The sequence below is a fragment of the Schistocerca americana genome, chromosome 2 (assembly GCF_021461395.2).
Source record: "Schistocerca americana isolate TAMUIC-IGC-003095 chromosome 2, iqSchAmer2.1, whole genome shotgun sequence".
Taxonomy (NCBI): Eukaryota; Metazoa; Arthropoda; class Insecta; order Orthoptera; family Acrididae; genus Schistocerca; species Schistocerca americana.
The window spans coordinates 870,495,112-870,511,469 of NC_060120.1; the positions used below are offsets into that span (position 1 = coordinate 870,495,112).

At 40.8% G+C, this 16,358-nt stretch overlaps 1 protein-coding gene across 1 annotated transcript in view; it reads right to left on the reverse strand.

Moving 5' to 3' along the window:
- Nucleotides 1–1,835: 1,835 nt before the first annotated feature.
- The window catches only part of LOC124595888 (hemolymph lipopolysaccharide-binding protein-like), a 34,038-nt gene continuing 19,515 nt past the window's right edge, over nt 1,836–16,358 (reverse strand). The window contains exons 4-5 of the mRNA XM_047134796.1: nt 7,542–7,796; nt 1,836–2,182 (exon numbers count right to left, since the gene is read on the reverse strand). Of these exons, the coding sequence (XP_046990752.1) occupies nt 2,010–2,182; nt 7,542–7,796 (428 nt within the window). The 3' untranslated portion in view covers nt 1,836–2,009. The remainder of the gene's footprint in view (nt 2,183–7,541; nt 7,797–16,358) is intronic.

Consider the following 16,358-nt stretch of genomic DNA (forward strand, 5'->3'; position numbering starts at 1 on the left):
AGAAATGGGTCTGTTACCACTGAAGGCATTTGCATTTACATTTATGTTCATTTACGCACTACACAATCTAAGATCAGCATTAAGCTTTGAGACTTTGAAATGGTATTTTTTCCTGTATGTTCTTTGAACTTAGTATTTTCTAGACACCATATTGGCTCCCTTCAGTGTTCACAAATCGTGATCATGTATTTCATCTAACACAACAGGGGAAAAGTTTCTGTTAGCACTGGCTGTATTTTTATTTTACTTTAACATTTATGTTTTGTACATCCTTTCAGTCAAAGACAATCACAAAACTTTGAGGAACGTTCAGAAACACTGCTCGTTTTTCTCTGTTGCACAGTGACACAGGGTACTCCACAGTCGTAAAACTACACATAAAAGTCATATCAGGCCACATAAATTCATCTGGTGATGGAGATTTCAACACGTTGTGGGAATAAATAATGACTGGTAACAACCACCTAATCTGTGCTTTCGCCGTCCTGACAGATCACTGAAAACCAACACGAGAAATAACTGCCAAATTTTAGCTAAGTATGTTCACTCACTTCTCAGCTGAGAGCCTCAGATAGAACATTAGATTTTTAGAAACCCCCATCCAGTTCTGATTCGGAAACACCATCTGTTAAAGAAGTAAAGGAAATAATCAACTCTTTGAAGAACAACAAGTCTCTCGGCGAAGACGGAATCATAGCAGAAATATGGAAAATAATATTAATAATGACCGGTATCAGTAAAACTGTTGTTAAATTCGATAAGAGCAACTATTTCACTTCAGAAATGTGATATGAATTACCACTTTCCAGTAGTGGTCACCCTCAATAAGTGCAGTTTCGTATTGGAGGCCTTCACTTCTGCTCACCTGTACATTGCGAAGAAACTGAAGTCCACGGACAGATCCAACACTAATACAACGCTCTTGGTGGCCATCTTCCTAAAAATTTGAGTCATCACGGCTTATTATCCATCTGTATCGAGTAACTAACTGTTTCTGTGGTGACGCAACCGCTGTTTGTGGTTGACAACAATAGGCGGAGTCCTCGCTTCTGTTCGAAAGCGATGCTCACTCACTCACACGCTAAGACGTTTCCCACAGATTCAGGTACGAGAGATGAAGTGCGCAACAATGGGCGAGGGTGATGGCTACAGCTTTGTTCGAATTGCAAGCGGCAAATACTGAGAGACTATGTAAGGAGCACCGATCTGGAATTCTCTCGCAGTTCGTCTGTGCATGACAAGCATGATTTTAGTAACTTTACATCAGGGTCAGACAGAGATTCCGAAATTGCAGTGCAGCGTCGCTCATTCATCCGTCGCCCGCCAAAGTTTACATTTTTGCCTTTTCCATACATCTTTTTTCTTGAAGTGTTCCGCAAAGGGCATGATCAAACAGTGGCCTTCCACTTTACTATTTGAATACTGCAATAAATCGTCTCAAAACCGGTGTCTGCTCACATCTTTCAAATTGCGTGTGTTTCTTGAAATGCACATGCATAATTGTTGCCAATGAACGAAACCTAGAGTTCGTGCGAAAGCTTTCCTGTATGGTCGCTTAAAGGGTTAATTGTACTGGTCAGTAGAATGAATATGAATAAAAACTAGTTGCTGCAAGCTCTCCCTCAGAACTGACCGTTTTAAAAATATAAATTTGCCTATGATTCGACGTTCTTAAGTTTAAAGAATAAACACGGCAATAATAATTTTCATTTCGCACGGAAGGTAAATACACACTAGCGTTAATTTAAACGTGAAAAATTTTGATACAAATGGCAGTATAATAAATGCAACTCTTAGGAACATTCTCATTGGCTCCTTGTACGAATAATCAGCGCTAACAGAGGAAGAAATGATTTTTATTTTATGTTTTGCTTTGTAACATCTTCCTATTGGCAGAAGAAGCTGATGCGCAGTTTGTTTCTTCCATAATTTGCAACCAAGCGCAGGTGTTGAAGTTTCAGCAATTCACAGCTAACTGCAGGATACAAAATAGTCAGCCCCGACAAGCATTAGAGACTCTGTTCGCACACAAATGGCATCTCCAGGGTGCACCTGCAATCGTTGATGGTTCCGTCCGCGTAAATATTCCCGCAGTCCTCGCCTTCCGGAGAACCGGGGAACATCCCGTTATTGGGCTCCCCCTTTGCCCACCTTACGCGGCCACTCGATTTCAGAGGTTCACCTGAAGCATAGGAAACAATCATTTCAGACACGTAAAATTTATTATTGGAATAAATGTTAAATTTGAGCAGTGAGCAAAAACCCTTATTCCTAGGCTAAATACGTTTTGCAGGCTCGAAAAAATGGCACTCATTTATGATAATCCAAGTTCCCCACGTCATCTTCCGGTCCTTTTGCAGAACCAAAGTCGAAGTTTCAAATTTTTATTGAGTTCTTACAACTGAATATCAAATGTGAAGTGACCCAAACTGCTTCCTATTGAATCACTCATTTTCATGCTAATGCAGCCATAAAAAACGTGTAACGTGCTAGCAGCTGAAATGCGATTCAGAGGCCCACAGGCACGTCGTGTCCTAGAAGTTTACTCACTCGCGTGGCTCAGTTTCAGGACATGGTTAAATGTCAGAAGTTCACGGGACTTGGACGACAATGGGTGCACGCTGAAGGTGCAGGGGGAGTGGGGGATTTAGAGATGTCCCACCGACTGTACATGTAACGTGTTGAAATTATAACCTACATACTGTACTCATAGGAAAGAAGTAAACTGAAATTGTAACCTACATGTGATGTTCATGTAGTGTACTGAAATTGTAGCCCATATGTTGCACGTGTAGATGGTGATTCTTTCCATCGTGTACAAATTCTAGGGATTGATGGATGAGAAGATACGGAACAAAAAAAGTCTAATGAACTTAAGTTCAGAAAAGCTTTGTTTGCATGCCAGAGACCATTTATTCAATCATACTTTGTTGTAGAGACAGCGGTCTAATACGCGCTGTACAATACAGCCACAGTTACAGTGTGCATCGTTTCCTCCTAGAGGGTCGTACTGTATCTCATACGTCACGCCCGAGTGCCCTCTCCTGTCATGGTAATTGGTAATGTTGCGTTCGATTCACTTCTCTTGCTAACTCACCTTGTAGTGGATTTGATACAGCATTGTACACAATGGTTCCTTATGGTCACTGGCACACAAGCTGCACTTTGCATCGATGATAATCACGAATCCGCGGCTCTCAGTGCCTCTCTGATGATTGCTCAGTCCTCACGTCCTGTCTTCTCTCTAGGCTGAGGGCTCTCTTCTTGATGCTGTGTTCGGCCATTGTTCACCCATTCTTGCCAACACTGTCGAATAGAGACATCGCTCGTATTCAAATGTAGAGCGATTCGCCGATTACTGCAACCGCTTTACTCGACCCCCTTCGAATCGAGAGCTCGCCGACATGGTGTTTACTTATGGAAAGGCAAATGGTAGTGTGTGGCAGCCATCAAGGTTGTATCAGGAGACCCATCTTCGCCGACAACAAGCACAGCAGTCAATGTTTGCAACAGTGTTTCGTCATTTGAATGAGACAGGAATGTTTATGGAAGCAGGAGATCGTGAAGGACATACCCGAAGTGATCCGACACCAGACTTGGAGGATGCTGTAGAAGGCGACTGCCGTATCAGTACCAGGAGGTTGGCCTGCCAGTACAGAGTAAGCCATATGACCGCGTGGAACATTCTCCATGACAACTTTTACAACCCTTGTCACTCACAGCTTGTGCAAGTCTTATTACCGACAGACTTTCCACATCGGGAGCAGTTTTGTCACTGGTTTCTTCACCACACAACCACGATTTCGGTGTTGGTATCATCCACCCTATTCATAGATGAGGTCACCTTTACGCTCAGTGGCATCTTAAACTTTCATAACGATTATCCGTGGGATAGTATGCAGAACCCCATGGTATGATGACAGAGAATCATCAACATCGCTGACGCTGGAAACAGTGGGCAGGGAAATTGGCAACCATATTTTGGGACTAGTATTCTTCCCCCGACGCATAACAGGCCGGAACTGCCAGCGTTTCTTGAGGGTGATTTTGCTTCCCCTTGCCGGAATAAGGCCAGTGATAATTCAAGGAGATATGTGGCTGCTAAATGAGAGTGCTCCAGCCTACTTCACCATTAACATCTAGACGTATTTCAGTAGAGTCTTTCCTCGTCGATGGATTGGACGAGGGTTGTAAATGGCTCTGAGCACTTTTGATGTCATCAGTCCCCTAGAACTTAGAACTACTTAAACCTAACTAACCTGAGGACATCACACACATCCATGCCCGAGGCAGGATTCGAACCTGCGACCGTAACGGTGGCGCGGTTCCACACTGTAGCGCCTAGAACCGCTCGGCCACTCCGGCCGGCAAACTGGACGATGGGACCCGGTTCCATGGCCTACTCGTTCGCCGAATCTCAGCCCTTGCGATTTCGTCATGAGGTCGACTCAGAAGTATCGTGGATGCAGAGCCCTTTCCAGATGTGGAGACAGTGGAGCAGCGTATTCACGCTGCCTTTGACACTGTTCGTGTGCAGCCAGGCCGATATGAACGTGTGAGACAGAAAATGTTACGGCGCGTACACACATGAGTTGAGGCACATGGAAACCATTATCAACACATAGTATATCTGTGGCTGCATGGTACAGCGCGTATTAGGCCACAAACTCTGTAACGGTGTATTATTGTGTAAATTGTCTCTAGCATGGGAACCATGCATTTCCGGACATAAGTTCATTTGTCCTCCTTTGCTCTGTATCCTCTCATCGATCAGTCCCTAAAGTTTGTACACAGTGGAGAAGATCATCGTCTGGAAAAGGTGCATTGGTAGTAGTAAATGAAATTCTAACCTACATCTTATAGATGTATTATGACGCACTGGTTGAACATGTACTACGAAAATGTGATTGTAACACACTTGTCGTAGATATATTACGAAAAATGAAACGAAATAGTTCTTTATGAACTACATATTTCAGTGATTTAATTGTGATCAACATGCTTGGTAGGCTGAATACTCCACTGTGATATATTCTACCATAAGGACTGGAGGAACTGGTTGGTAAGGTAATCCTTACGAATATTTTAGCTCTAATATAGAAATATTATCCAGAGCAACGCTTGTCTGAAGTCAAGCTCGAATTGTTTTCATTCGTAACCGCGCCCCAACGAAGAAATTTTGTACTAGTCCTCACTCGTTGCTATGTACATGCAATGTGCTGTCCAATGTGTTCTTCGTTTCCACCTCAACGCAATTCGTAATCAGTTGCTGTACTACCAAAGGTAAGATAGTGTTTTATGGAACAACAGTATGCACTTACAAATGTAAAAACACTGTGTTGCTATGCGCAGTACATGGAATCTTTTGTGTGGAATGTACCTGCAGACATGCACTTTGCCTTTGGAGTAGCAGGAACTATGGATGGAACACGGAGTTTGTACGCATAACGTTATCCAAACAGACGAATACCAAATCAGAGGCCATTTGGGACTGTGGATCATCTTCTCCGTGAAAGGGGCACACTGAAAGAGATTTCTCTGGTCGACGTCGACCATGGAGTACACACGGTCATGATTTCGATAAACGAGTACATCAAATGTCCGACAACAAAAATCCAAACAGTGTACCTCCGTTGCTCATGTTCTAAATGTTAGTTCTAGCAGGGTTATGAGAACTCTGTGTGACGATCATCGTCATCTGTACAAGCTGAGTAAGGTACAGGACTTTGTACCAGCTGGTTTTCCAATTCGGGACGACTTTGCAGCAAAGAATACTAATTCCCCCAATCACAAACATTGTTCTGTGGACTGATGAATTGACTTTCAAAAGCCAAGGAATGTTCAACAGTCTCAATTCCCATATATGACCTCGGGAAAATCCTCGGGCTACGGCTGTCAACCATTTTCAGAAATGATTTTCAGTTAACATTTGGGCTGCAATTATTCACAGCCAAGCAGTGCCGCCATATATTCTGGCTCCGAGGCAAAACCAGCTTCCTCAGTAAACACAGTAGACCTCCACACTGCATTCACATAGCTCTTTCTTGACACCACTGATTTCGGAAATGGTGGTGGTGTCGTGCCAGTGGAATGTTGAGCTACAGGGCGTCTGGCTCGTAGCTGTCCTTGAATTAAGCGATTTGTAAAAGTTCGGTGTGTTACTTTGGGGCCAACTGCTACACTAATTTCTGCTGCCAAAGCCACACGCAGAACACGATGGTCTTCCCTCTCGATGGTGCCACGTGGCCGCCTGGATACTGGTCCTTTTGCGACAGTACATTGTCGTATCCACCGCTGACAGCAATTATACACTTGGACACGTTTCTGTCAAGTCTTTCTGCAATATCGCAGAATGAACATCCACATGGAGTTAATGTCTAGAGTGGGATTTCATACGATAGCAAGAGCCCTCTCGTGGTTTTTCCTTGCACCCCGACAGCAAATTTGTACGTTAGACTGGTGATTCGAACTGTCATCCAGTCTTTCATGAATGTTATTCTAGGGAGTGTTTTCCGACAGGATAGTGCCGGCATTCCATTCTGTACAGAGTGTCGACGTGTCGCCTTGATCTTGTCGATCACAGATCTATATCCAGTCGAGTACGTATTGGACGTCATCGGATGACAATTCCAGCATCTTCCATAAACAGCATTAACTTTCCCTGCATTGACCGACCAAACGCAATAGGCATAGAACTGACATCCGGCACCTGTACAATGCAGGCATTCGACATTATGGCGATTGCACCGGATACTAAGGTACCAGCATATCACAATTGCTATAGCTTGTCTCACGCTTGCAGTAACCAATTTTTTTTTCTATGTTAACCACATAGATATGTCATCCACACGTATTTCCGAAATATCATTACTCTACAGTAACTATTTTTTGGTGTTGCGATTTTTATTGGGTGATCAGAAACGCACTGAACAGCTTTGTAAGGGTGTTTCAGTGTAGGCCGTGTTAAGAAATAATTACTCAGAAAAAAATTAGCGCTCTCACCTAAGCTTCTAGAACAAGTGACACTAACTGCACCTGGCGGGCCGCTTGAATCTGGGCGCGCAGAGGCCTGGTTGGCTAACTTCAGTAGCAATTAATTAGGAAATGGTGCCATGTACCGAATTTTTTTCTTAACAATCCCATCTCAGCACAGATTACCTTGTAATAGCATTACGAGCATTTCAGCCTGTTTCTCATCGTCCTGTTTGATGAAAGAGAAAATTAGAATTCCTGATATTTGGGTGTTTCCTCATCCTGTACGAACCACATCTGAAGTCGTCAACAGGACATCAACCCTAAATGATCACTCCTGCTGTTAACGTCATACAGTTACTTACTGCAAGTACTATCAGCAAAAGATGGAATGCGGTGGAAAGAGAGAGTCGAAACTTCTCTCAAATACTGGGCATCTCTTCAGAAATTACACACGAAATACTGACTGATTTGTTCTGTGAGTTCCGTTTTTCTTTCATGTTGAAGGATTGAAATACGATTCTTTCCAGCCAATCTAAATATGTTACTTACATAATAGTGACACTCACCCAAGACAGTGACGTATTCCCCTTCCTTGAAGATATCGTGGAAACCGATGAAAGCAGCGAAGTTATCTGACGAGTGAGCTCTCATTACTTCGCGTATAGCATTTTCTTCCGCCTCAGAGTTCACAATGGCGAGGTGCGCACCTTCCTTTGCGCATGTTCTCCGAGCATTTTCCCAGTTCATTTTCTCAGTGTGCAGCTTATAGTATCCAACATTTCGAAAGAATTTGTAGTCGGCACCAACACGGGGAGAGGGTGCTGTCCGTGATATATCAAATGACACATTAGGTTCATGAAACAATAGGGAAAATAACGCTAATCATACAAAGGTATGTCAACAATAGGTTAGTACAGACCGTCCTGTAAAAATTGTGTGTACTCTTATAGGTAGGCCAAAGACTGTTGCTATCGAATGACTCTGGGATGTGGCTAATTAAACTAACTGTGTATTACTTTTTGTGTATTACAAAGAGTATGTTGGCTACAATATATTGAAACTTAGTGCATATTAGGTTGGTAACACTGCCTACATGTATGCGAGATTAACTCGAACATTGGCATTGTTGTTGCGGTAGTGCCAGGCTGTAAAGGTTGTTGAACGTCCGTAGGGGTCTTGATTACCCTAATGTGCGTTCCGTTTAGTTCATTTATTCACACTGAAAATAATAGCTTGATAAATACACAGTGTTGAAAAATATACTGTGTGTAACTTATAACTGTTTCCTTTCAGTATTAGCCCTATATTATTTTATTTTATTTTTCAGCGACATTGAGTTAAAGACTTATAACAGATGACGATATACAGTATATACTGCACTTTTGGATGGGTTGGACCAGGAAAAACATTCATTTGGAGGTCTAGATTCCGATGAAAATCCTGATTCTGTCGAAATACAGGAATCATCAGGTACAGAAGAGAGTGGAGAAGACGATGATGATAGTTATGGTAGTTCCTTCATTTCAAAAATCTTTCTAGGTGAGAATGGCTATAAGTCGTCTTCAACTACACCATCTAAGAGAGAAAGGACTAAATCCAGAAATTTAGCTACTCACCTCCCAGGACCAAGGGGTCAAGCATGTTTTATTTCTAGTCCAATTAAAGCAAGTCAGTCATTAGTGACAGAAGAAATGCCAGACATGATTGTCACTTATGAGAACGACGAAATTACTCGCAAAAGTTCTTCAACCTGAAACCCGGAAAGTTACCATAACACTACAATAGTATTGTAGAGCTAAGAGCTGCCATTGGACTCTTGTAACTCTGTGGCGAAAACAAGGCTGGTCACACAAATTTAGAAGAACTTTGAAAATGCCCTCTTTTGCGCTACAATGTCATCAAACGCTATTTCAGTTTTTGACTAGTTGTTTAAGATTTGATGACAAAGCAACCTGCATGAAAGAAAACAAGAAGACCAATTTGCACTCATTCAGGACATCTGGACTAAATTTAATGACAACTGCAAATCCCTACACACCCCTTTCTAATACTATACAATATACTAGCAGCTAATGGGCTTCCGTGGCAAATGCCCATTCAGAATATGCGTATCTTCAAAACCGGACAAATATGGAATTAAGATTTTGATGCTGAATGATTCCGAGACTTATTACATACTAAACGCTATTCCGTACATTATGTGAGAAAGTTATCAGAACCAATCCATGGCACTAATAGGAACCTGAAGTTGACAACTGATTTTCGTCCATTCCTCTTTATCAGACAATGATTGAAAACTTTGGTTTGACAATGTTGGCAACTGTAAGAAAAAATAAACCTGAAATACCATTTTTACGTTCTAAAAATGACAGTAAAACACAATTTGCCTTTAATGCCAAAATATTCCGTAAAAATCAAATAATCCACTATATTATATTACACTATATTACTTAACACATTCAAGTCAGGCTCATGTAATAAAAAATATATATAAAAACTTATTCTCAGCATAGTGCTGAAGTGTAACACTTACCAAATTTATAAATACCGTATGGTACTAATTGTAATAACTAAATAAAGTGATGTAAGACATTCTATTCCATTATACACATTCAAATATGAGACAACTAAACATAAAGTAATACAAAATATCATTTATTAATAATACTACGCACATTTTATAAATGTCATATGTTACTCATTCTTGTAATAATAAGAAAATCACTACAGGTAACTACATAGTTATTTACAACGTCATATATACGTAAGACAGTCCAATGTATGTGTTAATGAGGTAGGAACACATGATGTATGATAATATTTTTTGGGCTCCAGTGGACCCCAGTGTGAGGTGCAAGGTAATGCAAATCAAATTTGCGGTGTGATGGTTAATACACAGGGTGGTCAGAAAAGGTCTGAAAAGCTTGTAATGGTGTAGCAGGATACGTTTCGCTGAGAAATAACTGTTAAAGAAAAATTTCTAAACTTTTGCTGGCCCTGAGTCAGCATTGCATTTATCCAGTCAGGCCGTTGTGCGCACAAATTCAAGCAGCCCTCCAGTTTAGAGTTGTAAAACTGCACTGGCTACCGTAGATTATCACAAAGAAGCGTAGATCTCGACAGTTTTCATAGTAGCTTTGGTCAGTTAAGGTGACATGTTGGACGTGTTTCATAGTTATCGAACTTTATCCTATATCAATCGGTTTCCGTATGTACGCAATGAGGGTCTTACGAAATTCCACTATAAACCAGAAGCTATGAACCATCTAAAAAGTGAATGAGGATTTATAAAGGGTCATGTAATCTACGAAACATCTGCCCTACACAGTTATTCTCTTGTTTGTTACTAAAAAATAATCCATATTTACAGCAAAATTGAAAATGTCTATGTTTAATTCATATTTCATTCGAAAATTGTTGATTTGTAACTTCAAACAGAGGGATGTTGTAGTAAAAAGAATACAGCTATCCCATATGGCGATAGGAAACGCAGTTCCCTAGAAAAAAGTAAAATAAAAAAAAAACAAAGAAGAAAAATACATCAAACATCGCTACAATACTTCGTCGAATGTATATAATCCGTGTTACTTTTAGTCATAAAGAACTTTCGCATTGTCAATAATAATAGGAAACTCTTACTTTTAATAATGGTGAACATCATTCTATTGCATACAAATTAACAATAATTATATCTATATGGTTTTATATTTCTGCATGTATACTGTACTTGCACCAAAAGCAACATCTTTAGTTACGTAAAAAAACGAAAGTTACAATATCAACAAATTTTTGTTGCTTATAAAATAAAAATTAGTTTTTGTAGGGATTTGAAATACACAATGGACTAACACTGAATAATGTGCGATTCTAATTACGTGCAAAAGGAAGAATAGGTAAACAAGAAAAACAATGAGAAGTTGTCAGTGCCTAGTTTCTCTCTCACACTCTCATTTTTCTGTTCCTACCAGTGCTGCCAATACTATGGGTAATCCCACCATTTACTACGTCATTTACGCACTTTACCAAAAGCACCAAAACACAGATTTGGTATAGAGCAACTCTACGCCAGATACAATTAACGACAGTTGATCTCACAGCCTAGATGATAGTGCACGAGACTACTCAGCCTTTGGCTCGGGTTCGATCCATACTATCGAACCACGTCCAGTTTGTGTATCTCTCACATTTTCGGTTTTAGGACACTAAGCGAACTTGCGCACCTGTCGGCCTGACTGGCTAACATAAGTGCTAATTAAGACGGAAACGGCGCATCACATCGATTTTTCCCTTAACAATCATTTCTCAGCATAGACTACACTGCAACACTGTCAGAAGCTTTTCAGAATGTCTAACTGAAAGATAAAGGTTATCGTCATCTACAGTACAGTTGCGAAAGTTAATCAGTTCCAGTAGAAGCCGACTGTATCCGATATATCTTCATTAATATGACACGAGGCATGTAGGTGACTCTTTGTCGTGAGAATATCCCCTGCAAGGTACTCATTCCACAAGACTCAGGCCAAGTGTAGAGCACATACAAACATTACAAATATCAAGAGACGGTGTGAACAGATTTTATTGCATGTGCTCGGTTAATTTAGAACGAGGACCTTCTTCTAAATATACGGAGATAGACATAGCCTCAATGAAATTGCATAGAATAAACCTTCAGTACTTCTTGCTGTTCTTTTTTATATGACGTAAGTTCGACATTGTCAGACAAAATATACTTTCACTTATTCTAGAGCATAATTACTTTAGCTACAACAACAAACTGTACCAACAACATGAAGGTTTGGCAATGGGAAGTAGCTTAGCTGGGATATTGGCTGACATTTACATCAACCATATAGAACAAACATTTTTCTCAACCAACCAGCACCCCTCAAACAAAATAGTCTGCTACAGAAGATATGTTGATGATACAATCTTGCTTTTTGATGGTATAAGCAATAAAATAGGTACATTAGCAGCAGATCTAAGCAAAATGAACAAAAATATTAAATTCACAGTTGAACATTAACTTTCTTGAGCTGAAGATTTGCAATAGTAACAGTAAACATCAATTTAGTATTTACAGAAAACCTAACACCACACATGTCAGTATTGACAACTCATCTTGTCACCCCTGCCAACAAAAAATGGCATATTTCACAACGATGCTACACCGAATTAAAAAAGTGCCAATGAGTGACACACACCAACAAAAGGAAATGAATATAATTAAAACAGTTGCTCATAATAATGGAAATAAACCCATAATAATAGAAAAACTCCACAACAAAATGCAGACAAAAACCACAGATCCACTTCACAGCAGTCACCTGAAGCCAAATCAGTGTGCCACAGAAGCCAAACCTAAATGTGCTACTCCCCCATACATAGGCCCACTATCATAACGAATAGCAAACTTATTTAAAAAGAAAAATATCATAATCAGCTTTTCCACAAATAATAAATTACAACAGAACGTAATCCATGATGTAAATACCTCCAAGAGTTCCTACCGTAAATCAGGAATATGCAAACTGAAATGCGATACAGGCCCAAAATTCTACATTGGACAGACAGGCAGAAGTTTTGAAATTAGATACAAAGAACACATTGATACTTTAATACTTGGTAACTTGAACAAATCTGCATTTGCAGCCCGTATTGCTGAAGAAAACCATCCAGTGAGAAACACTGAGAACAACTTAAAAATTTTACATCTAGCAGAAAAGGAGCCACCATGAATATATTAGAAGAAACAGTAATACACACACACACAAACAGCACCCCAGACTATATCCTTAATGAACAAACAGAGTTTACGAACACCCCTTTCCTGAAAAATTTCCAAAAATTATTTTCCAACCTCCAAAGCAAATAATATTAGTACGCCTATCTGCAGATCAAGCAGCAAATTTATATGTTACTATAATTCTCATGATGCTAAATGTAATTAAATAATGTACTATACCTATACAGTAACAAAAAAAGAAACAACTTTATAATTAATGTAACAGTATCAACTCAAAAAATGAATGTCTATATACTAGTGTAAAATGCATTTCAGTTGCGTAAGTGAAAATATGATCCTTTCCAAACGTAGGACATCTTCAAATGTTACGATATATCATAGCATCTTTGACACTCATATGTTTGTAAGCTCTTTATATGTATCTAATCATGTGGTGCGTGGTAGAAATCTTCTCTGTGACAAATCTAAAGTGTTCAGTGAGAAAAATTTATATGTGCAACAATAAGAATGCAGTGGGATGTATTCTCATCTGTTGGACGAATGTTATGAAAACAAACACTCCAAACCGACATCTCACGTAAGTCACATGCAACGAAAATCTGTAACGCACAACCACTTGTGTGTTGCGTGCTTATAGTTATGCACTACTTATATTTTAGTACAATTAATCTGTAAAAAACACACCACATGTTATAAGGAAATAGTGTAAACCGTCTGAAGATGGATCACAACGATTTGAAACCGGTAACGGTACCCTTTGAATAAAGGAACTGAAAGTAAATTTGTGGCAGGTTGATGTCCCAAAACCATCAACATTTGTCTTCAAATAACAGCCACGGTCTCCAACCATGTCATCATGTGAGAAAATTTGCAAAACACAGTGATATTTGATAAAACTCTGAGTGTTGATTTGTTAATAAAACTTACCCAAAGCTAGACGTAATTGTTTTTTGATTACAATCCAAAACGTAGGGTAAGAAAGGATTATAATCGTTCCCGAAATTATTCATCACTAGATAGAGAAGTGGAAACGGATTGAATATCTGATGTCGCAGACTAAGTATCTATACGTATTTGCTGTCTCTAAGGATACATCTCTTCCCACTGATCTCGCTGGAAACGACCGAAACACAACTAAAGTGTTTTCACCATGTCCAGACTATAAAGGGTGAAGATAAATACGTGCACCCAGCCTTCGCAGCGCGATTCCTCACATACTAGTAGTACACAAATATCTATCACAAAATTTCGTTCTCCGCGTATTTCCGGCAGTGAATGAACGTTAAAGATTGGCAATCTGGCCATACGGTAATCTCACGTACAGTAACCACCTCTGCCAGAAGGGCGGAGCAGTGCCGTGCATTTGGTGGATAGCGGTTTGGCTTGGCTTGGCATGAAGGAGATCGGTCATTCGAATCTGGGTCAAGGTGTATTTGTTCTTGTAAGCTTCATTGTTCCAAGTAATACTGCAATATACACTGCTTCTTGAGCCACTCGTAACCGACATTTACATAGCACAGGCTTTTGTAACGGTGGACATAAAGAAAGGTGGTCATACGAGTCAAAAAGAGACAGTTGAAACAAATGACATGTCTTAGGACAGAACAACTACAAAAAAATATCAATTTCGAGATGCCAAAGATGACTGCACAGTTAAATAACTCTTCATCTGCTAGTCATTAATATTATATGCAGTATGGTTGCTCAGATGTAGCACATTAGCAACCAGTGACAATAATAATTTCCATATTAATAACCGAATGATGTTTAAAACTGGATATGTTGTTCTCAGAGCAGATCGTCGAAGTGACCTCCCTGTAGTCCAGTCATTAAACGACCCGACGGCTCATACGGCTCTGGACTCTTCGCAACGTGGATGCATTCACAGACACAAGAGCACCATGAACACGCACAAGCAGCTCTTCCACTTGTGTCGGCGGGGTAGAATACACGTGTCCTTCAAGTGTTCTCATGGGAACATGTTGATGTTTGGTTTGTGGGGCGCTCAACTGCTCAGTCATCAGCGCCCATACAAAGTCCCAATTTTTAACAGTCCAACTTTTTTACACAGTCCACTCTAGCCCCTGTTACGCATGATGATGATGATAAAACGACAACACAAACGCTCAGTCCGCTGGCAGAGAAAATCCCTAACCCGTCCAGGAATCGAATCCCTCACAGGACGAAATGCAAGGGATTTAGGTCAGATGAACGCGGAGACCATACAACTGGACCTCCCCGTCCAACCCATTCCCCTGGAAATATTCTGTCTCACGTGAATTCCAAAGTGTGGAGGTACACCTTCATGTTGGAACCATAACCTCTACCGAAATGAAATGGAACATCTTTCAGTGCGTCAGGCAAATAGTTTGAGAGGAATGTATGGTACATTCGTGCACTTAACTAGTCAGCTAACAAGCAGGGACCAAACTCCTGTCTCCCAGTTTTCCGTACATGCTAAAGCGAACTTGATATCCATAGTTGCGGGTGACGAACGGGTTAACGTCACAACAATTTTGTGAGCTTTGTGCATATTGAAGACACCTTCACGAGTGAAGGTTGCTTCATCCGACCATAATACAGTGTTTATGACGACTTCAATGGCTTCCTGACGTTGCTGGAGACTTTCACAGAACTGCACCCATCTACATCTACATTTATACTCTGCGAGCCACCCAACGGTGTGTGGCGGAGGGCACTTTACGTGCCACTGTCATTACCTCCCATTGCTGTTCCAGTCGCGTATGGTTCGCGGGAAGAACGACTGCCGGAGAGCCTCCGTGCGCGCTCGAATCTCTCTAATTTTACATTCGTGATCTCCTAGGCATGTATAAGTAGGGGGAAGCAATATATTCGATACCTCATCCAGAAACGCACCCTCTCGAAACCTTGACAGCAAGCTACCCCGGGATGCACAGCGCCTCTCTTGCAGAGAGTGCCACTTGAGTTTGCTAAATATCTCCATAACGCTACCACGCTTACCAAATAACCCTTTGACGAAACGCGCCGCTCTTCTTTGGATCTTCTCTGTCTCCTCTGTCAACCCGACCTGGTACGTATCCCACACTGATGAGCCATATTCAAGTATAGGTCGAACGAGTGTTTTGTAGGCCACCTCCTTTGTTGATGGGCCTACATTTTCTAAGGACTCTCCCAATGAATCTCAACCTGGCACCCGCCTTACCGACAATTAATTTGATATAATTATTCCACTCCAAATCGTTCCTTACGCATACTCCCAGATATTTTACAGAAGTAACTGCTACCAGTGTTTGTTCCGCTATCACATACTCATCAATAAAGGATCCTTCTTTCTATGTACTCGCAATACATTACATTTGTCTATGTTAAGGGTCAGTTGCCACTCCCTGCACCAAGTGCCTATCCGCTGCAGATCTTCCTGCATTTCACTGCAATTTTCTAATGCTGCAACTTCTCAGACGGATGTCTCCAAGAAGCAGGTTTGCGTTAAAGTATAATGATAGGGGTGCAGCCGATGCTCGCGCAGCTCATCAAACAACGTGCTGACTTGTTACGCTACGCGTACTTCACTGGGGTTCTTGGTGTATGACGTCAGTAGCTAAGAGTGCGACGAGTCCGTGTACAACTATTGTCACGCGATGGTGGAGGGAGAGAACCT